We start from the raw sequence: 26,307 nt of genomic DNA, 5'->3' as shown, positions 1-26,307 counted from the left end.
AGGATGGAATACCAGTTTCCAGAGCTGGTCATCTACGGTGTCTTTGAAGGATACTACCGATGTCCACTCCCTAGAAACATTGTGTTATATACGGTTCGTCAGTGAAAATGCACAGGAAGTGAACCAAGAAGAGGTGATTTTTGTGTTTGCCGTGGTGCAAAGTATATCAATGAGAGGGCTATTTTGATCAGCCAGTCAGCGTTTAATACATCACTTCAATGCTTGTCCTGCAAAAGAAGTCCGACGGGCAGAACTGCTGCAGAAGTGGATCCTACTCCAGTTTGCTCAGAATAAACTGCAATCATTACATTTGGTGGGTCTTTTGGGTTGTTTGTTGTTTGGTTTTTTTCCGAATCGGGCTTTTGTATGTGATTACTCCAGATCCTGAGGGCATCTTTAGCACACAGATGTGGTCATTTTTACTCCAGAACTAGACGGCACAGTCCATCTTGTCCTCCTCCACACTGGCATAAGTCCGTATCTCTTACCGTGCCACCTCCGGCCAATTTCTGTTTGTACCTCAAAAGGAAAGGAGAATGCTATTTTGTGGTCAAACACTGCTTGGGAGTAGACTGGTGGGAAAGAGGAAAGACAGAAATGATGGCTAGAGAAGGGTAAAATTTAGACATCTCAGTCCAAGTCAGTTGCTCTGGGCTCCCTTTCTAGCTGATAGAGAAAAATAGGATCCTCTAGAGAATGTTTCATCTAGCCTGTTTCAGCACGCTCATCCCTCTGCACTGATGAAAATGTCTAGTGTGGCTATCTCAGAGTTGGCCTCCCATGTTGAAATGAGTAAATGAACCCCACTCTTCCTTTCAAGAAGTAAGGACATACTGTATGTGCGTCCGCCCAGTCCTGTGTTCCTACTTAATGACTATGGGCCCAACAATCAAAGTTTATTATTAAAGCTGTTATACAGTTAAATAAATGAAAAAAGTCTCACTTCCATTTTTAACTTTTCTGGTTTCTATTTCTACCTGGTGATCCTCAGTCCACCTTCCTTTGCTGAACTGAAAAGTCTGTCAGCACTAAGTAACTTTCTCCCATCAAAGTAGTTATACTTTGATATCTTTATACATAGTCAAGTTACCTCAATCTTTGTCTGAGAAATAAAAGAGCTTGGGGTCTCTAAATCTGGCACTGTAAATTATATTTTCCACCACTAGAATATTTTCTCAGCTTTTTTTATATCTTCTCTCTTTTTTTAAAAAATCCCTTTGAAAATTTATTCCATTAATGGTCTCACCAACGTTGCCTACACAATTGAACACATTCTCTCCACATTGCTTACTTTTCCTCCATTGTTAAGGGTTGTTGTTCCATCTGTTTCTAGAAAAGTATAATCTGCAGCAAGTTTCTTAATCAACACTCACCAATTTGTGGCTGAGAAATAATATTACTTTTCTATTTAAGACCGTGAGGTGAAGGCCATCAGCAATCAGGAGACATTTGCTTTCTGTTGTTGACAACTATGTATACCATGCATTAGCATGGTCACAGAAACATACAGTAGGTCCAGACCAGACACTAAAACCTGCTTTCACATCCGATTCTCATTAGAAATGTGCCTTCCCAGATGTTTAATAGGAAGGAAGTTTCTAAATTGAAGTGTTGTATGTTGTATGTCTAGGATGTCAAGATGGATGTAAAGCTATGGTCTACTATCAAAAGAGATTAGAATTATTAAGACACTAGTGAACAGGAGTGTTAACTGAGTGCAAGCACCATTAGAGCAGTCAACAGTTCATAGCTGTAAACTCAAAAAGGCCAAGTGTTAACAAATTTGAAGGCACTTGTTTTAATACTTCAGAAATTTCTGACAAAATTATCAAGTAAATGTGGACCACAGCACACGTAGACACTTACATACTGTTTGCAAACTTAATCAGCCCTAGACTTTAAACTTGGAAAATGACGATTTAGTCGATATGGCCCAGGGAATCTATAGTGGGTCAGCTGTCTCTAACATAGACAACTGTAGTTGGTCATTTCAATACGTCTCTAAGTTTCACTGACTGTGATGATTAGGGGCAGGATTCATCTCCTACACACACCTTTGACACCCTAGGGGATGCCCTGGGGGGTAGTATATATGAATCGGGAGGCTCTGCCTTCTTAGGAGCTGCAGGTAGAAACCAGTAGACTTTTAGTGTAGTTTGAAAGTGAATCCCAGTCATACTGTAGCCATCTCAGCTACTCTGTAATCAGAAAAGAGGGTGAAATTCCAGGGTTTCAACCCATTCTAAAATACGGAGGATAAACTGTTATGTTGCCTATATAATTCATTTAAGATGCATCCTTATCACAATGTCTAGACTGTATAAATGGACCTGGCTACTAAGCTAAGTGGAATGATTCCTGTCCCATCGGCAGTAAAATTCTGACCTACATTCTAAAAGGAAAAAGAGATTTATCCACATGAAGAAATACTGGGAAGCTTCATGAACATATTAAAAATGCTAGAAAATAATATTTTGGTATGGGACAATCAGCATAAATTTAAATTCTTTCCAATTTAATCACAGACTTTTACTAATTGGGTATCTCTTTGCATCACTGCAGAAGCTTGTACTTTCAGGTCCGGAACTAGCATGGGTTTCTCAAGCCCCGCTATAGTACAAAAATATGCAGAAAGGATAAAAAAAATGCTTGATGGAATAGCAAAGTAGTAAAAGTTCATTTCTCCACTAGATGGCTTCATTCCCATGAAGATATTTGAAACGAAATTCAACTTCATTGCTTCCCATGTTAACAAACAATCCTAAGAAACTAAAAGATTTGATTATCTGCTTGTATGAAACTGATTATTAACTTTATAGATCTGCCAGCGAAAGCAATACTGTAAAGGATATAGGTCCCTTACCTCTTGGTTCAGAAAACAGTAGAGAACTGCTACAATAAACCCCTGGGGAAAAAAAAATAAAAAGTAAAAAAAAACTTGAGTGTTAGCACAGTTTGAAAAAGCCACTTGCACTATCTGACTTCATGATGGTACTGTGTATGTGAATTAATGAGTATCATTATAAGCTGGAATATTGTTATAAACTGGAAAATTCCTTCTGTATCTCCAATAAAGCTGATCAGCCAGATAATAAACTAATTAGTGGCATTTCACTAAAATAAGTTCAGTAAGGCAATATGAATTCACAAGAACAGATGATATGGCAGCTGAAGTTATCTCACGTTATCCTTACAAAAGTATGGTCCATTCTACAGCCGAATAGACTGAGCTAATTCTTTACGCAGTGTAAATCAGTAAGGAAACACAGACTTCGTAAGGAGATCCATGTATGGAGTTCACACAGCTTTCCAGTCAACTTCTGTGTCTTTGCAGTATATCAGATGAGATCAAATTCTGGCCTATTGAATATTTTCGTTAAGATTCTGAACTGAGATAAACCCAGGAAAATCCTAGGAGGTCAATGGACCTATGTGATCAGATACCAGCTAAAGACCTCATCCTTTTATTCAGTTTACTTATTCCTTACATTTTTAATTAACTCAAGGGCAGAGTTTAATTTAATTAATGAAGGGCAGATGGGTGCTGCCTTGCTCATAACTCAGGTAGCAAAGCCACTTGGAGGCTATGTCAGAGCAGCCCCAGTAGCTGTTCTGGTTGGCACCAAGCTCCTCAAGCTGTCCATACCCTGTGTGTCAATTCAACAGCTGGGGGCATCCAAAGTACACCAAACATTTTGCCTACCCTGGAGGGAAAAGCATGTAGCATTCCTGAGGGCAGTTGTCGGTAAGGGGCAGATATGTGCATCAGTCACTATTCTGTGTTTATATGTTTGCCTATCAATTTATTCTTTGCCAAAGAATTTGAAAGGAGGCTGGACCTACAGCTTTGATTGCCCCTGGATAATTTAATGTCAACCCAAATCAGCTTGATCTTGTCAATGAAGTCAGGGAAGGTATGTGGATTGCCACTGGTAGCAAAGAAGGTTTTCCATGCTTGACGTTGACCCACCATCCAATTTACACATGCATCTGAAAGACTTGGCCTTGTATTTGCAAAATCTGCAAATATACAGTCTAGCTTACAGCCAGATAGGATGGAGGTCACATCTTCAGATACTGCAACTCAGCAAAGAACCATGAACTCTGTGAGGAGACACTAGCTTCAGGATCCAACGATTTTTTGTGCAATGCTACTTGTCATGTGGACACTAGATTGAATTAGAAAACATACTAAGAAGGAAGTGAAGCCTCTGCAGTCATTTTACCTGAAAAGATCCAATGCAGAGCTCTAAGTAAAGCCGAACCCCCAGGCTGGTATATTCCGGAAGAAAGTTGAAGACAATATAATGGGTTCCAAATAATGGAATTAGAAGCAGAGTTGACCTTGAGAGACGTCTAGCACAGGGCATGAGAAGAAGTAAGGTGATATTATTTTCCTGAGTAAAGACTATTGCATACAATATGCAACAGTAAAGAACAGAAGTTAAAAAGAAGATCTAAATATCTACATGTGAAGTTCATATCTCTTGGGACTACAGTGTTGGGCAGAAAGCATAATGAAAAAACTAGCTGGAAATAGGTTTCTGATGCTTATTGCCTTATTGGCAATACCATGTTCATGGCGATACCATGTTCATGGCTTTTCTTATGGTATTTTGTCATTCTGTCTTTCTGAATGAGATTGCAATTCAGGAAAACACAAAGGAGTAGAATATATTTTGCCTCATTGGAGCCACTGAAAATTTAACATTAATTTGTAAGTAAATACAGAAGAAGTAATATGCAGGCTCCCTTTATAGTTCATGTACAGGAAAAGGCATCTATAGAGAGTAAATTATCCTACCCTAAATCAGAGATCTAATGTAGATTCAGTTAATGGTTTCCTAGTCTCTCCATTGACTGTAATTGGAAAGTAGACATCTGAACTGATCTGAATACACCATGTTTAGATGGTCACTATTAGGTGAGATGAGTCTCATCCTTTGACTAGTTTTCTTGGGAATGGGATAAAGTTAGGAATTTCTAAAATTTAATCCAGCCAAACTGAGCATGTCTGTGCCACTGGACATGTGCTTCTCGTTTTAGACAAGATGATACAAATTTTTTTTATGATTAAAATAATTGATTTTTTTATTATTATTATTCCATACACTACCTGTACTGAGACGAGTTATTGAAGTTCATTTGTCTAGGGTCTAGTTTTTTCAGCAAAATTCTGATGATGTTGATAAATAGGACAAAATTGACCTGTTCAAAATATTTTTTGGGGAAAAAAAGAAAAGGTTACTTTCGCATGTAAAACTTTGCAATGAAAACCTGTTTGTTTACTTTAGTTATTATGTAATTTGTGCAGTTTCAATGAGACCAGTGAAAGATTATTAATGTCATTCCTGTTGGCAGCATTCAAGCACCTCAATAGGTTGCATTCCTTCTTAAAGAAATAGCTGAAGATGAAAACTTGAGAATTTGACTTTGTTAAGTAAACTATTTTTGTCAATAGCTTGTGTGATTCTTTTTATTTTTTGTAGCTCATATAATTTTGATTCTCTTTTGAGATGGCTATTGCATTCAATTATGGCTAATATCTTTAGACATTATTAGAATTCATCTGACTAAATATAGGTATCTACAATGACATGTCTGCATCTGAGCTTATCACCCTGTTCGCCCTTTGTAGCCAATGGAGAGCTAACCAGTACAGCCAACAGAGCCTCAGGTGGAGTTGGGGACGAGTCATCTCCTCCAAACGTACACATCTATTATAAGTCAGAAGAATCACATACCAAAAGTGCACATTTCTCTTTGTTGACTCTAAAGGGAACTGAGGAGCATTAGTTCAGCTCCAAAGCTAGCTGGGGTCAATCCTAACTTGCAAATCAAATTTTCTACAGTTGCAATTTGGCACAGCTTTACCAAAGTCTGTGAAGCTGCTCAATTTTCCACAATCAGAGAGTTTCTCCCTATGCATTTTTGTGTGTCCATACACACCAGCTCTTTTTTAGGTGAGGCTGAATGCTTAATTTTCCTTAAGAATGTCCACATTTTACCAGAAAGTCCAATCTCATTTTATCCATCAGTGATGCCTTAAGTACATTCCAGCAGAAAAATCATCACTGCAATCCCCTGAATCTCTTGACTTCAAATGTGGATGTCAGATGAGCCCTAGTAGGGGGAAGAATAATGGAGGTAGAAGGAAATGTAATATCTTATTGAAACATGGCAAACTATGACCAGAACTCAACTTGAGATTCTTCATTCACATTATTTGCCTATATATGTCTTATTTGTATGTATCTGTCCTCCAATTAAATTAAGCTTTTAATAGATGGCCTTAAGGTCATCCATTAGCTGCTTTAACAAACATTTCTTGGGTTTAATGACATGTGGGAGTAATCATACATGATAATCATTTAAAGCCCATCAGTTTATTCAATAATTGTCAGGCTCAAGAGCTATTATCATTGTTATCACCTATGAACAGAAACCTATTGCCCTTGAAAGTTTGTATTAAAATCTATGGATGACCCTGGACTCTTAGGCTAAAACTTGTGTTTTCAAATATTGTAAGGATGGTTTAACCTCTCACCTGCCATTAATTTCAACCAAACTGACAATTCTATGAAAACTTTCATTTCTTTGAAGGATGTTTGCTTGGGGGGAGAGGGGCAGTTCTCTGCCGCTTTTTAGTTTGCATTGGACGTAGGCAAGTTTACAGTAGAAATTCTACCATTCCTCTTCCTTATTTCAAACAACATTTCAGCAAACAGTAACCAGATTTTAATTTAAAAATTTTTCTTTTTTCTTCTAATTAATGTTGGCAAACTTAGAAGTACCTACCCCAACAGAAATTATAATAGGTCCTTTGATTAGCCACCAGTATGGAGATCCTTGATTAATATCCCAGCATCTGAGAAAATAACAGTAAGTTTAGAAGAGACATGTATGTAATCACTACAATTAAGGCACCACGTAGCAGTGTTGCTGAAAATCTGAAGAGAGATATTTTTGTGGAAGTGCAGGTATAGCAAAAGTATCCCAATATTTAAACTCTGCTTTGAACAGGACATACTTATTACAGATTGTCCTACTCTTTTCAAAAAGAAATAGTGATCTCAATGTGTTAAGTGACAGCCATGGATGCAACGACTGACAAAACTTAAACCGATGATGCCATGATTGATGCAAAGATGCAGCTTTTTTTCTTCAAAGACACTTATTTAAGACATGAAACATTTTGTCTGTGTAAAGTAGTGAGCACTCCAGGCTTCAGAAATATCAAAAGGTATTTTGTTTCAGAAACTCCTAAAATTTTGCTTCCTTACTTTCTTTATGTGATTAGAATATCTTCTTTTCTTGCAGCACAAATAAATATTTCAGGTTCCTGGGAAGGATCCCCTGCACGATTACAATATGATTGCCATAATATACTCTAATGGAGATTTTAATCCCCATTCTCTATGTCCATAGTGGAATGGAAATGCAGAACTCCACCACAGGCACTAATCTACTTGGTGATGTAGGGAAAGGTGGGTAATATACTGATACTATTTTCCTATGTAATTGAAATTACATAAGCCTTCATCACAATTATTATTTTAAAAATATATCCCAGGAATCTAGAATAATGTAGGAAATAACCACTTACGCTGTGTCTTCAAAGTAGAATTTTGCTAATATCCATATAAGGGTGAAAAGCGTTGGAAAACCTGTTAGACAGTTAAACAAAAACTGTGGTTGTCTAATTTCATCAATTAATCCAAATCTTGTTCACTGAAACTCTGCTGTGATGATACAGATCATTCATTTTCAGAACTGGCATTACCCTTTTTGCTTGTTCACGTAACAGGAATTGCTTTAGACTCGTGGTATAAGCCTAAAAAGAAATCTCCTAATACCCGTGATGGAATGGAACAAGTTAAGGCATTGACTGTTTCGTGATCATGCATCACTGTGAAGATATAAAGGGACTCACTTAGAGGACTGAACTTGCAACCTCTCACTAACGTGAACACAATTCACACGTGTGATCTCACCTAAGTTAGCACTTGCATGCAGATAGCACATTCAAACCAAGTTTTATTTAGTAAGCGTGCTTTTTGCATGACAAAATTTTGGGGAATAGAATTTACCAAATCTTAAAATAATAGTAATGCTACCACTTTACGAACACAGAATGTGATGCAGCCTACCTTACATCTTTCTAAAAAGGCACCTGAAGTCTCCCTAAAACACAAAACCTGATTCAGTCTGCTTAGTTGTGAGGCCTAGCCTTAATCTTTGGTGGCAACATGTATAGATTGCCTTCCTGAACTGATCAAAAATTCCCCTGGGCAAGTGCATTCACCTGCCCCATATATCCTCAGGAGGGAGTTCTCTGCTTTTTCCTTTACACAGCAGCTTTACATGGGAAACCACTTAATTTCTGATTTCTGAGTCACCACAAAAGTCTGAACAATTAGATTTATTGCAGACTACAAGAAAAAGGAGCGCGGATGTTGCTGTCTCATGCCTGCACTGTTATTTAGTGGATAGAGCCCCTTTATTCACACAATTGCCCAATGCAAAAGATGGGCTGTAGCAGCATCAGGACTACAAAAATGCCTGCTATGCCTCCAGATGCACCCATTTTCTTCCAGGAGGCTTCGCTGTCCCAGGATAGTCTTCTTCTAGACTATGTAACTATATTCTTGCATGAACTGAAGCAAGGTACACCTAACTTAGGAGATTGGGATAGCTCCTTAGAAGAATCTGTGTTTTCAGCGGGGAGGAGAGGGTCAAGCAGACTGGATCTCTCTCTCCGTTCCCAAATGTACTTATTTTTCCAATTCTTTCATAGGGACTTTAATGCCGTATTTAAAAAACTTGATTGCTCTTCACTAGTATACATGTAAAAATAAAATCAAAGCAATGCCCAAGTTGGGCACTTCAATTAGGCAGACTAGATTCCACATCCAGTATTTTTAATGGGATGGATAAAGCCTTTTGTAACATCTTGCCTTTTATTTATTTCATGTAAAAGCCTTACTTACCCCAGCCAAAGAGAACAAGCCACCAAAAATATCTTCTTCCATGAGAAAGAGATGAGAGTAGTAGACAGTTTAGATAAAGAGCCTCTACTAGCAGCCACATGAAATTTGTCATCGTGAAGTAGTGACAGAAAACAACTGAGATCTTGCATTCAGTCTAGGGAACAGGAAAGTCATAGTTTTGGCATTACTTGTGCATACATGTGTTTGATTTGCAGAGGCAGTAAGCATCTGTAATTCTGGTTGACATCTACAAAGAAGATCTCACAATTAAATGCATATTTAAAGGGAAAGCTTCAAATGTGTCGTGGTTTAACCCCAGATGGCAACTGAGCGCCACACAGCCGCTTGCTCCCCCTCCTCCCCAGGTGGGATGGGGGAGAGAATCGGAAGAGCAAGAGTAAGAAACTTGTGGGTTGAGATAAGAACAGTTTAATACTTGAAATCATATAACAATAACAATAACAATAACAATAATAGACTGTAATGGAAAATAGAAGGATTGGAGAGAGAGAGAGAGGGAAAGAAACAAAAACCCAGGGGGGAAAAAACAACAAACAAGTGATGCAACCGCTCGCCTACCACCAACCGATGCCCAGTCAGTCCCTGAGCAGCAATCACTGCCCCCCGGCCAACTCCCCCCAGTTTCTATACTGAGCATGGCATCATATGGCATGGAATGTCCCTTTGGCCAGTTGGGGTCAGCTGTCCTGGCTGTGCCCCCTCCCAGCTTCTTGTGCACCTCCTCGCTGGCAGAGTATGGGAAGCTGAAAAGTCCTTGACTTAGTATAAACACTGCTTAGCAACAACTAAAACATCAGTGTGTTATCACATTATTCTCATGCTAAATCCACAACACAGCATTGTACCAGCCACTAGGAAGAAAACTAACTCTATCCCAGCCGAAACCAGGACAAAATATAATACGGCTTTCTGAATAGTAAGGCTTTAACCGTCATAATAGCTTGGAATCTCCACTGTATTTTGGTTTATATCTCTATGCTAGAAATATAGATTGGGCTCCCAAGCATGTGATTTCTTCCACAAATGCACTTCCTTCAGTGTAGCTTATACGAGTAGAGTCAAATGGTCCATAGCCCTTGGAGAAAAGTATGTTCAAGGACACATCGTATTTCACTTTCCTACTTAGGCTCAGTTTTAAACTTTTGTGTGGCCATGAGCAATGCAGAAGAATCATCCCATAAACCTCTGTTTGAAAACCATTGCCAGTATTTGTGGCTGGACCAAAGCTAAGTTGATTGCCTAGTACCTTGCATGTCTTGTGGTTTTACAATTCAGAGCTTCCAGTCAGAACATGAAATCCAACATTTCCAGAAGAAACATCTTTTAAAAGTTGTGTTATGAGGTACTCAGATCTTCAGTTTTAGGCTTCAGATTATAGAAGCGTAACCCTGCAATGATGCTGTTTTTTTCTATGGCAAAGTCTATATCTGATTTAGAGTTCTACAGGATCACAAATTGATGCATTCAGAACGCAGAAGTTCTGAGGTGCACACTTATGGAGGTAAAACATACTGAATAAAAGAATTATATAATTTTCACTACCAGGTTAGAACAAAAAAAAATTAAGTAGTAAAAAAGAGCAAGGAAAAGTGAAACCATATATACATGTTATGCAAAGACATCAAGTACCACAGTATCCTGCTTTTCATGTGCTTACTGTAGAGAAGCTGCAGTGATCAATGTCTTCTTCTTGGAAAAGGACAGCATCCTTAATGAAAATGGCAATAGCTTTTAAGATAAAAGTAAAAAAGAGTTGTACATGGATATAATTTCTGGGACAGCGAAGCCTCCTGGAAGAAAAGAAGAAATGTCCTTCTGAGGTAATTAACTGTCTTGTACCGGCAATAATTCAAATATGCAATAAGTCCTTGTTTCTTCTCAGGTACTTGCAGGCAGATACAGAAAGAACACTTTCATCCACTCAGCTCTCTCTGCAGGCAGGCAGAGATAGAAACCTTCCTCATGTAAAGCAGTTCACCCACAGTCTACATCTTAATCTCCTTCCTTGTTAGGTGGCACCCTGGTGATGTTTCTGGTCTGCCAAATTCCAGGAATCTCAGTTTTAGTTTGGGTTCAGTATAGAATCATAGAATCATAGAATCATTGAGGTTGGAAAAGACCTCTAAGATCATCGAGTCCAACCATGGACCCAACACCACCATGCCCACTAAACCATGGCCCTAAGTGCCTCATCTACTTGTCTTTTAAATACCTCCAGGGATGGGGACTCCACCACTTCCCTGGGCAGCCTGTTCCAATGTTTAACCACTCTTTCAGTAAAGAAATTTTTCCTCACATCCAATCTGAACCTCCCCTGGTGCAACTTGAGGCCATGAGCTCAGGCTTTTGGTTGGCATCATTTTGGGGCCAAGAGAAACCTGCATTTGAGGAATGATCTTTACTGATACAATTCTGACTGTGGCTAAACCGCTCCCCAGAGCAAGCATGCAGAGATGTCCTGGACTAACTAGACAGTTTTCTCAATGAACAGGGTAATGATAACATAGCAAGGTTTTCTATACGGCAAAATGCCGTGTGTGAGTTAAATGGTGTTAAATCCCTGTGCAGACAGCCTTATCCAGAATTAAAGAATTCTTCCTTAATTTACCAAAGTTAATCTTATGAATTAAATGAATGCAGATAATTTAAAACAATTTGGCACATCTACTTTAAATTCTCATGTTCAGTTAATTCAGATTTATTTTTTTGACTGTTATTAAATGCAGATTTTGGAGGAGTTATACAGCTTCAACTTTATGTTTTCATTTGGAGGTGAAGACTTCAGCTAATTAGCAAAGAGCCCCATTAAAAGCTGAATTCCATCTAGATCCAGTAATTTCAGGGTCACGTAATCTTAAAACTCACTTGAGTATGCAGAATTTTATTACTGAACTCAAATGCCAACCCCATTGTTAACTATAACTTTTTCCTCCTTATTGCTAAGTCTCTTTATGTCCATTGTTTCTTTCTTTCCCCTTATTTGGGCTGGTTTGTTTTCCTGAGGTCAGAGTGGATGTCAATAAACATATCTGTTGACTTCCAGACATGAGCTAGGAACCAACAGAGGTCAAGAAACTTTCCCCAGAGAAACCTGATTCTCACAGCATAATAATAAAACTCTTTTGTCCTGCATAAATACAAGAAATAATCAAAGATTAATAAAATAAAACCTACATGGCAGCAAACATCAAATCCACATTAAATGAGAAAATAAACAGTTTTACTCTAGATACTCTAAATTATACCTGAAAATGCCTAATAGCTGGATAGTTCAGTAGGAAAGAAATCTTACCGAACATAGCCAAATTCAGAGCCTAACTTTCAAAACATGTCTTTAGTTGTAATTGTTTCAATAGTAATATATACAGTGCCACAAGAACATGGATTCAGAATCCAGTTCTTTGCGTATATTCTTATTAACATAAAATTCACTGAAGCCATAAAAGGCAAGTACCCATAGTTTATAAAAAATTATCTTCATTCCAGCTAAAGCAAGCAAATTTATCTATTGGGTTTTTAGGATCAGAGTTGCTGACTTTTACCAATAGACAGTCAGGGTTTATTTCCCAGTTCGGATTTTTCTTATGTCTGGCTCGCTCTGATTGCTTTTCATTTCTAACCTCTATTTAATATTACTAAACCAATATGGACAGAAAATTTAATTTTTATTCTTCTGGATTTCTATCTATATTACTTTGTTATGTCTAATGTTGTCTCATGCAATCTAAGATACTAAGAACTATTAAAAGAATCGAGGTGAGAGGATAACTTTACATACCTGAATGCAATAAGAACTGTCACAGCAATAATGAGTGAGGTGATAGATACACTGTATCCTACAGTGTAGATGATCTTTATAGTAGAAAAGTAGGATTGCTATAAAAGAAGAGAATTATTTGTCACACAACTGGCAGCCAAATGACATCTGTTTTACTGATTCTGGCACTTTTGCTTGGTTTGGTGCTTCCAATCTGTTCGCATCCCTGACTGCCTTTTTCCCCCCTTTTAATCCCACAGCAAAATTCAACTGAAATCATTCATTATGTTTCTTTTGTGAAGACCCATTCCATAGCTAGGTGGATGCAGCCCAGTTTGATAAAGAAACAGGTATTGATCAGGATGGTTTCCAGCTCATTCATAAACCCATAAAAAATTAAGCCGGTCTTCCACAAAGACATTGTAAAAACTCTTATGCATTTTTATAAGCACTGCTTTTTATACCATGTTTTCTCCACAGCAATAGTAGGACAATCCTGCTGGCAGCTGGCTGCACGATGAATACAGAATTCTGTCAGCCTTTCCTTATGTTTCTCCACTTTTCTTCTTTCTGCTTCCTTACAATTTTCCCGTCTATTCTTCTTTTCCATTTTTATTGTGTTGGTGTTTTTTTTCCTGGGGTTGTTTTTTTTTTTTTCATTTTCTTCTTGCTTCCAAACTCAATTGTTACTCAGTCAGAATGTCAGTCAAAATCCATTTCAATTTAAATGGCACTTTTATCAGACATGATCTCTGACTGAGGATAAGCTGACTTCAACTATCACACATGGAAGCAGAAAATAGAATGAATAAGCTCTAGGCTACAAATCTTTCCCTTCAGTCTAACATGGTCTGTCTCTTGGGTCCCATTTCAATGTTTTTTTATCCTAAAATCTACACAGCTATGCAATGAGTTGTTACAGTTCACTGTGGGGAAGGGCAGATACTCGTTTTGAGCCTTAAGTATCATTTAAGACATTATAAGGCTGACATTGGGTAGGATTTATTTCATTTATTTTAGCTGCTTAAAAATTAACTGCCTAAGTATGAGCAGCTGAGTGTATAGTAAAATGAGCAGTGTGAGAGCACGGCCACAGGACTGTACAGTTTAATTGTTAACACAATCCTGTTTCTTCTAATTTTGTTTCTTTTCTAGTTAATGAAGAAAAACAAGCACTCCCAGAAGTCAATTCAACTTATTGTAAGAGGAGACCTTATCACTTTCTGTCAGCAAGAAAAAGGGTCTACCACTACACCTGCCTTAACAAGTTCAGGTCGATAGGTCTGGTTTAGCAAAGCAAAACCTTTGGTGCTAAGGACCCTACATCCATGCTGTGCGCATTTCTGACTAGCCATATTCTAATCCCATGGGCTGAACTTTTATTATCGGTCAGAGCACCCTAGGTGCACCCTGCATTTGTCCTCCAGGTTAGTTTCATTCATAGGAAGCCAGCTCATCCTTTCTGAGAGCACCCCTCTGTAAATGCAGTAAGTGGGGATAACCAAGAGATTTCCTTGAAAAGCTCCCACCTGATCCTGACCAAAGCACTGATATAGATCCACCGTGCAGTGATTAGCTTAGACTTACACAACAATTTTTTGAGACTGATGAAGTTAAAAGATGTGGAAACCGTGCTTAGTGGCCTTTTCTGTCTCGTGGATGAACTGTGATTACCCATGTCCCTGACTATGCACAATTCCAGCCAGAGCTCAGAGAAGTCCCTCAGAGCTACAAAGCTAGCCAGTAAGCCTGGAAGGCACCACTCCATAAGAAACACCTCAAATCTGCGCGAGGCTGACCTTAGTTGGCAACCTCCACTTACAAATCAGAGATGAAAAACACAGAAAATAATCAAATCCTTAAGTGGATAAACCTACAACTGAGGAGTTTACCTTGAGGTAAAATACGGGTTACTACTGAAAAAAAGACATAGATTCATTTAAGGTTGTTTTTATACCAAAAATATAAGGAAGCAATAAAAGAAGAAAGAGAAGAGTTGCATTCCAGTGTAAGTGTTTATTTATGGAGAGCAGCAGGTACTGTGGCTTAGGGGCTGGAGAGGAAGTTTGAGTTAAACAGCATGATAGTAAGTACCAAAAGTAGCGGAAAGGCCAGAGAAATCTCCCCATGATGATACAAACTAAATTCACTCCAGCAAAGTGAATGGACTTCAACTACAGTATAAATGTTATTTTCATTCTCTCTATAGTGTACAAAAAAGGATAGTATTCACCTGACTTGTACAAATAAAGACAAAAGTGCAGTCTTCAGCCTGTACAAAAGAAGGGTAGAGATCTAAAGTTAGACTAGACAACTAATTTTTAATCACTTAAAGTGTGTTTTTTTTCTCTGGAAGAGGAGTTACAGGAAGCTAAGCACACCTATACAATATGAGCACACTTACACAATATGTTTGTATCCGTGTTAGAGATCAAGCACATTATTTTCCCTGTACATATAATCTCTAAATATCACCAATTGTGCAAATCTAGCTGAAGAAATATGTCAAATTCTGATCTGCATTACAGAGATGTAGATTTTGAAACTTTTTAAATTTTTTTTTTCCTTGTTGAATTAGATATTTTATGCTAGGCAGGATGAGAAAACAGAAACCCCTCTTGTCCTTAGATCCTGCTGAGTTTGGAACAGTAGCGTTATAACAGCATATTTGCTGTACTGATGCTGTGATGTCACAAAATCATCTTGCTGACTGATATTATTGAAATGTCTTAATTCATATTTTATGAACATTTCATGATATATCTCTAGCTGTTATATCTGCGAGCGAGTTCAACAGAACTGCATGGTTGTATGGAATTTGCAGCTGGCTTTATTTTTATTACACTCATACCTGAATAATAAAACATCCTTAGTAATTCTCCAAAATAAATGACTAGAGTAAAATTTGAATTGCATTCCATACTTGGGAAGAAATTTCAGCTTCAGCTGAGTTTCCCTCCCTAGTGGTCTTCAGGAATAGAAAGGAATCCTGTAACGTCAGCACACCACTCACATATATTTATTTAATTAAACTTACTTCTTCAAGCGGAATCTCATCTTCTACTGGACAAGCAATATGGTAGGGAGGGAATGGGTCAGACCAGCCTTTCTTTGTGCAGTTCCTTTTTACTATCCCAGCTGAAACAGAAGCACTTATTTTTTCTTATGAAGAGTCACATAACACAGAAAATAAAAAAAAAAACAAGAGATCTCTTGCTGGTACGAAGGTTGTACCAGGAGGAGAGGATCATCTCTGTTAGCATCTGACAGAGTTGATAGGACATTTTGCATGTGTACATTCAGGTAGTCAGATACAAAACTTTTCACTTTATCTGGAGGCAAACAATGGGAAGAAGTGAGAGAGAACCAGGGTGACAGAGGTAGAGGTGGGAAGGAGTAAGGAAGAAATCATATCAGGGACAAGGAAGTCCATTGAAGAAGATTGGGAAGCACTGCTTCATCAGATCTCTGCCTCGTTAAGTGCTCATCCCTCTAATGTATCCCTTCTCGCTCCCACCTTCCTTGGGGCTTACTCTTTCTTTGCAGGTCAGAGGCTGGAATAAGCGGTTTGTTCTATGAGGACAGCACATTTCCATAAAAAGATTTATGGGTCAGATGAAGGATAAGTAAGAGAATCCCAGGGCAGGAAATGAATCTGCACAGATGAAAGGGATTATTCTTATCCCTCATTTATAACTAGCATGTGTTGGGTGAGGCAGAGGTTGAGCTTTGCAGTTTCTTTTTCTTGTGGAACTGCCAAATCTAGGTCTTTCCTGGAAGATTGCTTCCTCCTTATGGGCTTGCAGTTTGTTCCTAGCCATATTTACCCAGAGAGTAAGCAGTCACAAAGGCATTGGTTTGCACAGTCTTGCATTTGACCCAATACATGCTACTTCAATTATAAAATTCTGCTTTGTATCTCCAACCTTGGTCTTAAAGAACAATCACATTATTCATTCCTCTGCCGTTCATTTCATCCCACACTAATCAGAGCATAAATCTCATAAAGCCCCATGCTTAAGTTCTGGCCTAGACAACCCCCATACGAGTTCTGTAGAAAACTCACCCAACAAGCTGATCCCAAAGCCTATGGAAACCAGTGGAAATCACTCTATTGATTTCTTTGGCTCAGGGCCTCATCACAGACTATGGGATTATATCCAGTTATGGATAATGCTTAAAATATGAGAAGAACTGCTAAGATCCCTCAGATCCTACTGAAATCTTTGCAGTAATTCTCTGATCCTGAGAGCAGGAACTTGCAGTGTTCTGTCTTCACCCCCCATTTTTAGAAATGTTTTTGCCAGGCATGCAACACAACAATAGGAGTACAACCATGATAGCACATCACCTGGCTCCTTCATGAAGTGAAAGAGGATGTTTGGGCACAGTAAGGCAAGAGTCTCTCCAGCATCTGCCTCTGGCCAGCACAGTAATTTGTCCCAAGTTCTCTTGCAACCTCAGACAGAAAGTGAAATGAATTTTTAAGCATAATTATATTTGAGCAAAATAATAAAAAGAAAGAAACACCTTTTTACATTTTGACCCTCCACCCCTTACATATCTTATAAAAATAGTTTAGCCTCAATTTTTATTCTATAGTGAGAGATAAACACCTCCAGAGGACTATTTAATCTGCTTTAGATAGACCCCCTGTGTTAGACTGGGGTGGGTTTTCAGACACAATGCAATACATGAAAATGTATTGTGGAAATGGGCTGGAGAGTGATGCTGGAAGAAAGATCAGATTACAGTACTTGTTAAGGGGTTACCCTATTTTTGAAGATCAACACACCCTCACATAGCAAGCATGATGTCATGATAGCATCCAGTTGGGGAAGGAATAGGACAAATATGCAAAGATTCCCTCAGATAGATTGACTATCCATATTTGAATGTGAAAAAAATGCTGAAAAAAAGAGTTGAAAGGAATGGGACTAGATGGAAGAAGAGCTGACCAGAGAACAGGGATGTGCGACAATAAATAAAACACTCAAACATGCACATTGGCAGCATGGCTGCATCTGGCTCTCGTAGGATGTCTCTTCTCTGTCACTCTTTTCATCCCTCACACACGGATACCTGGTGGTGTGGCATTCCCATGCTCTTCTGAGTCCTCCAGACATTCAGCCTCCTTTTTCTTCAGCTCTGTCATAAAATCACATTCTGGGTGGACGTTCCCAGCAACCTACAGGGAGAGGAGTTTCAGCTGATTAGTAAGAAGGGGTTGGGTAGGATCTCATGAGCCATTAAGTCCAGACCCACTTTTGCAACAAGGCTGTGTTAAGGACATAGAGAACTAGCTTATGTCTTAGCAATCAAAAGGTGACACTGTCTCTGCACAAATTGCAATGCTTTTGGCAGATGAACCCAGATGAGTTCTGTCAAAGGCAGTTGAGCTCTGCTACTTTACATCAGAGCAAATCCGTAGGCAGTATAGCTGTCAGAGGATGATAGCTACAGCTCTGTACTGGAAAGTTTATAAGATTTCTCTGGCTATGTTCATAACAAAAGACCTCTTTGCTAGGGTGCAGGTTTGAGTGTAGGACTCATTTGCACCCTGACTTTAGCCCCTGCTAAATCTGAGCTCAGGGAGACAGAGTGCACTTGGACAGGCTCCTTTTCTTAACAGTGAAGGGCCCAGCGCTGTAGGGCATGCTGCAGAGCCCGCCTGCTTCTCAGAGTAGGCATGCCTCTGCCAACCTCTGAACAACACCTTGAAACCACATACAATTACTGTAAAATTGTCTTCTGAATGAGCTCTTCACTCCAAAAGGAATGAATCTGTTCTCTCCCTTCTGTCATCTGCCTTTCTTTACACAGGGTGGGAGGCAAAACTCCTTTCTTTGGAAAAAAACTCTGCACCAAAGCATTTGTTGGTTTGGTGTGCTGGCGTAGAGAAAAAAAATTGGCACCCAGTGTTTTAACAGTAGGAACCTTTTGGTTGTTCTAGTCATTTAGATTTGTGCTTACATGAACACCACAAGAGAATTAGAAAGGATCCAGAGTACCTTGGCCACCAAAGGACAAAGTCTGCAGCAGGCTGTTACACACCATGACTGCTGTGGGTGTACCCACTGTGCAGAAGTACACACGTCTATTTTTCATGAAGAAAGCAATATGTGCCTTGTCCAGCCATAGCCATTGTCCCCAGTCCCAGAAAGCCAGTTGTCATCAGAGACACTCTCACCTACGTCCTGGCCACTGGTGCCAGTGTGCTCTGTATGTGCAAACGTAGATATAAAGACACAGATACACGCAACAGAAAATAAACTCAGGATGAGACTTGCATGGTGAACAGGTGGCTGGCATATGGCTCAGTTTTGTTCCACCCAGGGAAGATTAATATTCAGGGAATTTGGAAAATAAATAGCCGGCTTTCTGTTGATTCAGAGGGCAGATCACATCCATTCCAATAAGCTGGTGTTTCCCCTCCATGTTAATGTCCGTATGTCATGTTGGTCTGCAGAGCATTTGAATTGCATATCAGCTAACAACTTGAGGCTCAGGCTGCTGGAGAATACTGGATTAATTGCACAGCCTTTGCTCTTCTGGGGTTTGGACCCTGGCAGTTGAAAATGGCATGTATCCACATGTATGCCTTTCAAGGAGCTAGTCTGTTTCCCATTTACTGCACTTTTAGGAGGATGTGGTTTTCCTGCCAAACTGGCAGGCAGCGGTGCCATGGATCAGTTTAAGGCAGCAATGAAAAGGAGGGCCTATACTCAAGGTTGAATGAAGTTTGGTGTACGTTAGAGAAGGGTAACTATGAATGGATGGAGCAGAGGCCATCCATTGCCTTAGCCCCAGGAGGCAGAGATCTGATGTGTAGGATGCCTCAGTGATGTCAGCCCCGATCCGTAAAAACAGGTAGTCTAGGGAGCCCCTCAACTCCACTTCACTAAGATATGCAATGGTAGGCAGGATGACAGAAAATTGGCATCTGTCTTGAACATCTTTGCTCACTTGATATCTCTTCTCATGCCAACGTATATTCTTTCCCCCTTATACTCACCCTGGACAATGAAAGTCATCTATGCTGAAAAGCTCATTACCCATCGTGTATGGCAGCTGTTGCAAAAAGTAGCTTTATTAGTCAGTAGAAAAAACAGTCAGCACATTTACTGAAAAACTGTTTTACAACATTCTCCTGGTTCAGCTCGGTGTGCCCAGAAAAACCTCAGTAGGCAGGAAATATACCCATTTGCACTTTCCTAAATTATTTCTCCTGGAAAAAAAAATGACTAGATTTTGCCTGTGAAAACTGTCTTTGCTCATTGAAATGTTCATGGCAAAAACAAGCTTGTTTGGCTTATTCACCAGTCCAGGAAACCTTTTTTTTCTTTTTCTTTCTAAGTCTCCAGACTTGTGAGAACACTTTACATGCATCTCAAATAAAAAGGTGAGTCTGATCAAGTGCCAGGTATTTAAATTATTACCTCTTCCGTCAAGAAGACCTGACCTTAAGAGATGGCCTCACAGTTTATGTTCAAGTCAGTGCTAACCACTGCTTGAATGAACACTGAGTGCAAGATCTGCTATGACAGAAACTCAGGTAAAATAAACTAAAAAGGCTTATTCCACTTCTAGACTGTGTTCTAGATATATTCATCCCCCTAGAGCATTTGACTACATCTAGCAGACCCTTATACTTTCCAAACAGCTCTGAATACTATTCCTAAACAAGGTGTAGAATCAGGTTCCAAACTACTCTGAAAACGTCTATACACTTAATTGTTTAATCTCATTTTCTACCTCCTTCCCTTCTGCCCACTTCTGGAAGCATCAAATAATGGGATAGAGGTATGAGCCATTCTTTAAGACAAGAATAAATGTCTATGTATGTGATTCAGCTCCCTTTGGTGTCTACATCTACAGAGACATCATCATCTGATCTAGGCATCTTAGGTTCCTTTCATGAGGATAACAGAGAGAAGCATTTTTGTGCATAGAGCAGTTGAATTATTTTATACATTTACTTTTGGATGGAATGAGCTATGGTTTAGATTCAATTCACTGGGATTCCCCTAACTGTTAAATCCATGGTTACTTTCTAAATTTGGGTTTCAGCACTGAGTTAGATGAATATCACTTACTACAGCTACTGACATTATGCAGGCTTGTGCACAGATCATTACAGCAGAGTTATTTTGCCTGGTAGCTCAGCTGATAATAAGACAAGTGTTTCTGGTTTGTGGGATCCCTAAGGAAATGAAGCTCCATAAAATCTTTTAGTTTGCCACTTTGGTAATTCACTTGTCTTAGGATCCTCCCTACAGAAACTCCCTCTGTAGCTCACAGGTCACAGAATCACAAAATGGTTGAATCTAGCAGAACTCTGGGGATCCTCTAATGCAACTTCCCTGCTCAACACAGGGTCAAGTAGAGCAGGTTGCTCAGGGCTGCGTCCAGTTGGGTTTTGGATATCAACTAGGAAGGGGACTCCACAACCTCTCTGGGCAGCTTCTTCCAGTGGTGGGCTACCCTCACAGTAAAAAGTGTTTTCTTGTGTTTAAATGGAATTTTCTGTATTTCGGTTTGTACCCATTGCCTCTTGTCTTTTCATTGCATACCATTGCCAGAGGACCATTCAGATTGGCTAGGAGTTGAGCTGTCCTCAGGAGAGATGCCTCCTTTAATGGACTAGAGGGAAAGTCCTGGTTAGCTGCCATCTTACTTTAGGGTCTTCAACAAAATGTTTATTATGGTGGATGAATGTGGGCTCTTCCACCACAGGCAGCCCCTTGTGTCGGGTAGATGAGGCAAAACAGGAATCCAAACTCGGCTTGTTTCCTTTTCTGAATTCTGGTAATTAGTAAAGAAACATGAAGCAGAGGTTCTAGTACTTTTCATGGTCATTTACATCCATGAAGATGGACAGATGTGAAGTACCACTTCCCTGACAGCCACTTAACATATAGCAGGTGAGATCTGCAGGTATGCCTGATCCGTAGACCTTGCTGGGCAGCTACAACCATTTCACAAAGCTGAGCAGAAGATAACGTGTCTCCCTTTAAAACTGTGCTGTCACCAGTTGAATTGCTCACATTTTTAGGAGTCTATTGCTTAAATGTTCATGTGGAGTGCAGCAAACCTAGATTCAATTCCCTGCCAAACCTGAGAAGTTTCAAGTTTTTGTTTCCCATTTTTCAAGGGAACCAGTATCCCAATAAGGCTTTTTTAGGGAGAAGGTTCCTAATCATGCAGCGTGAAACCATTCTGCATCTGCACATGCAACTTTCAAGTAAAAAATGGGATGTGCCTGATGAATTTTGGTAACTGCTAGCAGAACTTGAAAGAGGAGGAAATGGAAGGAGAAAAGAACAGATGGATGGCAATTTCGGAATGCGTCTTCCCAAGTCCATGCCAATCTGAAGATAACAATTTTGGATCAGTCTTTTAACTGATTCTGTGATAACTACTCTTTGGAGTTACTGACGGGCAAACACAAGGCCTCTTAGTGGGCCCTGATTTTCCAACAGCTTTGCATTTCCAGAACATCCATAACAATTCACTAAGGCAGAGCAAATTGGACAACAAACTCACTGGGCACTAGATACCTTTAAAGGACTTTGACACGTGGAAGTCAGCTACACCTTTGTGATGCTTCCACTACCATGAGACAAAATAAATGAATAATGGCTTAACTCCAAACTGAGTTGCTGTCAGGGTCCTAAGGGGCCTTAGTGGCCCTGCTCAGCCTGCCCTGGGGCCTCCCCCTACTCTGTCCATGGGCCCAGGACCCCTTTTCAGCTCAGTCTCTGCCCCAACAATGCTGTAGGATGGTGGTTGCAAGCTCCACTGCAGCCCTGCCCTACACAGCCATGGGCCCTGCCGATGTCTCAGCCTGGCCTCAGCCCATCCTTGTCCTCATGGCCCTGTCCAATCAACCGGGGCTATGTCTGACCCTGAGTCCCCTCACCGGGCCTGATCCTGACCCTGATCCTGACAGGCTGATATGCCCCCCAGTCTGCCCTGCCCCTTCACTGGAAATGGTGGGATGGGCTCTGGCTGGCAAGGTCCTGCCCTGCTCGTCAGGTTATCATTTATAGAATAAATATAGCTTAGAAAAAGTATAAGTGCTTTTCTTGTGGTCATATTTGCACCCCATTTGGACTTAAGACAAGGAAACAGGTATTTCCCCAATATTCTTTTTAGATGGACAAAAATGATAGGAATTGCGCAACAAGAGCCAAAATAAATAGAAATTTTTTTTGAGAGGACCATAGCTAATATTTCAGGTTGTCTTCCTGAATAACTTTATAGAAAAATCTTCTTGCTGATAAGGAAAACTAAACTACAAATGAAATAAACACTGATATGTTCCAAATAGAATATGAATTTGCAGTTGCTATATACATCAGTTAATATATTAAGTGGAGCTGTAGGTTAGCACAACCACTGAAAATCAAGCAAATCTTTACCCTTGTCAGAGGGCCCCTGCTGAAAGTCTTCTTAATGTGATAAAAATTAAAAAAAACCCAACAACAAAAGAAAACCCTCTTCCAGATCAGGCTCTAGAGAGGGACATGAAATGCACACATAAGAAAGTAAACTTCTCTTTTTTTAATTATTTTCAGTGTTTTCGTAACATCATGCAAAATTTGCTGCTTGAATCATGCTTTTCCTCTGTTCTCTCTCATATACATCAGAATGGATCAATATTTGCATTCTTTTCACATTACAGTAGGCACCATACAAGCAATGACAGCAAAAAAATCTCAGTTTATGGAAGCTGCGAGTCAGCCTCTTAAGCATTTAAAACCCCTCCAAAAGTTGAGTTCAGCTCTTCCAGGGAAAGCATACTATCAAATTACACCAACAATGAGAACAGATGGCTGTTTTTCCACCATTTTCTACTCAAATAAGAGTTTTTTACTTATCCTCTATTATAATAAAATACACAACACACACTAGGAGATTTTTATTGTACACTTACACATAAACTTGTTTTTGATCAGTGCATAATCGTATTATAACCAATCCAACTTTATAGAAGAAAGTGTTATTTCTCTTGGATAAATGGGACAGGTTCTTACAGAGACCTTCAGTGATATTTTTAACTATTAGCACTGGATCCTGGTATTCTACTTATGAGCAATCATACTTATCCGCTACAGAGAAGCAGAGTTTGTCACACAGATGATACAAAGGAAACCATAGCTTCACATCAGTAAAAAGTCTTTTCAGTCATTTCACAGTGTTTTATTTATCTTGACCCACAAAAAACAAGCTGCTGTGCCACCCCTCATGAAATGTTCCTTCAGAGAAGAGATTCCCAGGGAAGAAGAAAGGATATAGCAGAAGGAGCACAAAAGGAAGATGCTGAAAATGTAATTACTCTCAAAAGCAAAGAAAAGATCCTTCCCCCACTTTTCACAGACCTTTCCCGATATCTGTGTGATCCTGAATGCTGGTTTACTAATCAGTGTCCAAAGCAAAATATCAGCAAGACCTCTAGGCTTTTTAATGCATTTGGATATTTCTAATTCTGCCATAAGCATCCCTGCTGGTTCAACTCATTTGTTACCTGTAGCATCTCAGCTGCTCACATATTAAACAACATTAATGCTATCAACAAGGCAGATGAAATTGTAACTAATAAGGCTGTAATCTGAAATTTAAGAAAACTCTATCAAAACTCAGCTGCTCTGATATAACAGCTCTCCTTCAGTTTCTTCTTCTTTGTCACTGTCTTTTAAAGCCTACACACAAAAAAAAGGGGGGTTCTGCCAATTATGTTGCTTCTCCTTAGTGAGCGTGTGGTAAGAAAGCAGTGAAATGCATTAATATCAAGATCCTACAACGTGTGTCCCTTCTGCCACTGTTCACACTTTTCAGAGTGTCTTGCCTTTTTTAACTGGAATTCAGAGCAAATAAAGAGAAAAGAGACTCATGCAAAAAGTAAAGCTGTATCTGACCATCTTCTCCAAGAAGAAAATGAACAATTATTGAAAAACAATGAAGTAAAAGCTTTTTTTCATGCAATTACTTACAAGCACTGCCAGACTCAGGGTGTACAGAGCACAGTGGTATAAAGCACTAGAGTTCATGTTCCAAAGCAAGAGTCAGACTTCACTTCTTTAGCCTTTCTTAGCATCTTTCACCTGCTTTTTGACTTCGCTTTCTCCTGTCAGTTGCTGATTTGAAGCATTTATCTTTTTGCACAGAAGTGACGTAACAGTACAGTGAAGTGGGAAATAAATATTAACAACTGTCTAAGCTGTATGTAACCTGTTTTCCACCTTTTTGACTTTGCTGCACGCTCAAAGACTAGACTGGATGAATTGAGTGACTGATCCCAAGATTATGGGAATCCTGTACCTCCTGGCAAGACCCCTGTTTCTTTCTTTGTAACACAAAATGATTTTAGGAGGGATGGACAGCTCTAAATGTTGCTAATCCTGTATTAAAACAACATGGCTGGCATAAGAGAAACCCTCTCCTAACAGCTAATGTTAATGTCAATTTATTCTAATAAAACACATTTCATTGTGTGGCTTCAGTGTATCTGTGTGGGGGTGTTTTTGTATGGAGTATAATGACCATGGTACTATATTTTAAAATACAGGATCAAAAACTACTCACAGACATGTGAACACAAATTCTTCTGAGTACCTGTTGGACATTGATTTGAAGGCAAAATTCACAAGGGATTCTTCTCACTTTGCTTCAGACTTCTGAAAGTTCAGTGTCTAAATCTGAACTTGTCAACTTCTCTAGTCAAAGTATAAAGATACGTACACTCAGCTCATTCATCTCATCCTAAGCTTTAAGACAGGCCAGATGAATCCCACTCCAGAAATACCCAGTCTCACTCAGAGCTAAATGTCTGATGTCCAGATGTCATAAAGGTCAGTTGTACTCCAGCCATGCTGTGTATATATGAAAGCTTGTCTATCAATTTATACTATCTTGAAGGACTTCAAATTCCATATCAACGTTAAGCAAATATTAACATTGCAAAATCAGAGACACAAGATATGAAATACCTTTAAAATATTGTTCTCCACTCTTCTATTCTCTTATCATGCCATTCCTCAAAATCAGTTCTTAACCCCGGCTCCCATCTTCCCACAATGATCCATCCTACAACCCTGTTTTCGCCTCTGACACTGTTTTTTGTCCATCTTCCCCGCTCATCTTTCTGCAGGTATATCAAATGACCTCTTACTGCTTATCTACACAGGTTGGAGAGGGGCATGTTGAGACCTTGGAAAGAAGCATCCCAGCTTCTAGAGTCACCACAGCTATGAGGAGCGAAGGTTGTACTTATGCAGGGCTCGACTACATTTGGAAACATCTGTGGAGATGAAGCCTTCAGGATTTGGTTGTGGGTTGGATCTGTGAGGGAACTGAGTATGTACAATGCAAGAAGGCGTCTTTGGAGACCTGAAGATGGCAAGCTTTCTTTTCAGTGTGTGCATAAGGATTTATCTCTTTTTTCCCCAAAGCCTTATACCTTGCCTAAATTAGGCAAGCTTTCACAGGGCTGTCTAAAACAAAATTAGAGCTGTGTTCCTGCCAATTTTCACCATC

At 39.4% G+C, this 26,307-nt stretch overlaps 1 protein-coding gene across 1 annotated transcript; it reads right to left on the bottom strand.

Annotated features, from left to right (window-relative positions):
* Nucleotides 1-396: 396 nt before the first annotated feature.
* GHRHR (growth hormone releasing hormone receptor) lies at nt 397-24,821 on the bottom strand. Its single transcript, XM_076332377.1, has 13 exons — nt 24,765-24,821; nt 17,851-17,956; nt 17,120-17,227; nt 15,806-15,906; nt 12,790-12,887; nt 10,669-10,801; nt 8,991-9,144; nt 7,607-7,667; nt 6,799-6,868; nt 5,117-5,208; nt 4,227-4,356; nt 2,864-2,905; nt 397-519 (listed from the first exon to the last, which is right to left on the bottom strand). Exons 1-13 carry the CDS (start codon nt 24,819-24,821, stop codon nt 397-399), a joined length of 1,275 nt encoding a protein of 424 aa, XP_076188492.1.
* Between the last annotated feature and the right edge of the window lie 1,486 nt (nt 24,822-26,307).

This window comes from Aptenodytes patagonicus, chromosome 2 (genome assembly GCF_965638725.1).
Source record: "Aptenodytes patagonicus chromosome 2, bAptPat1.pri.cur, whole genome shotgun sequence".
Classification (NCBI taxonomy): domain Eukaryota; kingdom Metazoa; phylum Chordata; class Aves; order Sphenisciformes; family Spheniscidae; genus Aptenodytes; species Aptenodytes patagonicus.
This window is presented reverse-complemented; position numbering and strand designations above follow the sequence as displayed.

Bases quoted from the DNA above. Each gene is read 5' to 3' on its own strand.
- GHRHR (XM_076332377.1), bottom strand. From the start codon at position 24,821: ATGAACTCTAGTGCTTTATACCACTGTGCTCTGTACACCCTGAGTCTG. The intron at 17,957-24,764 runs GTAAGTAATTGC...CTCTCCCTGTAG, and splicing joins CCCTGAGTCTGGCAGTGCTT to GTTGCTGGGAACGTCCACCC. The intron at 9,145-10,668 runs GTAAGCACATGA...CCTGTTCCCTAG, and splicing joins ATCACTGCAGCTTCTCTACA to ACTGAATGCAAGATCTCAGT.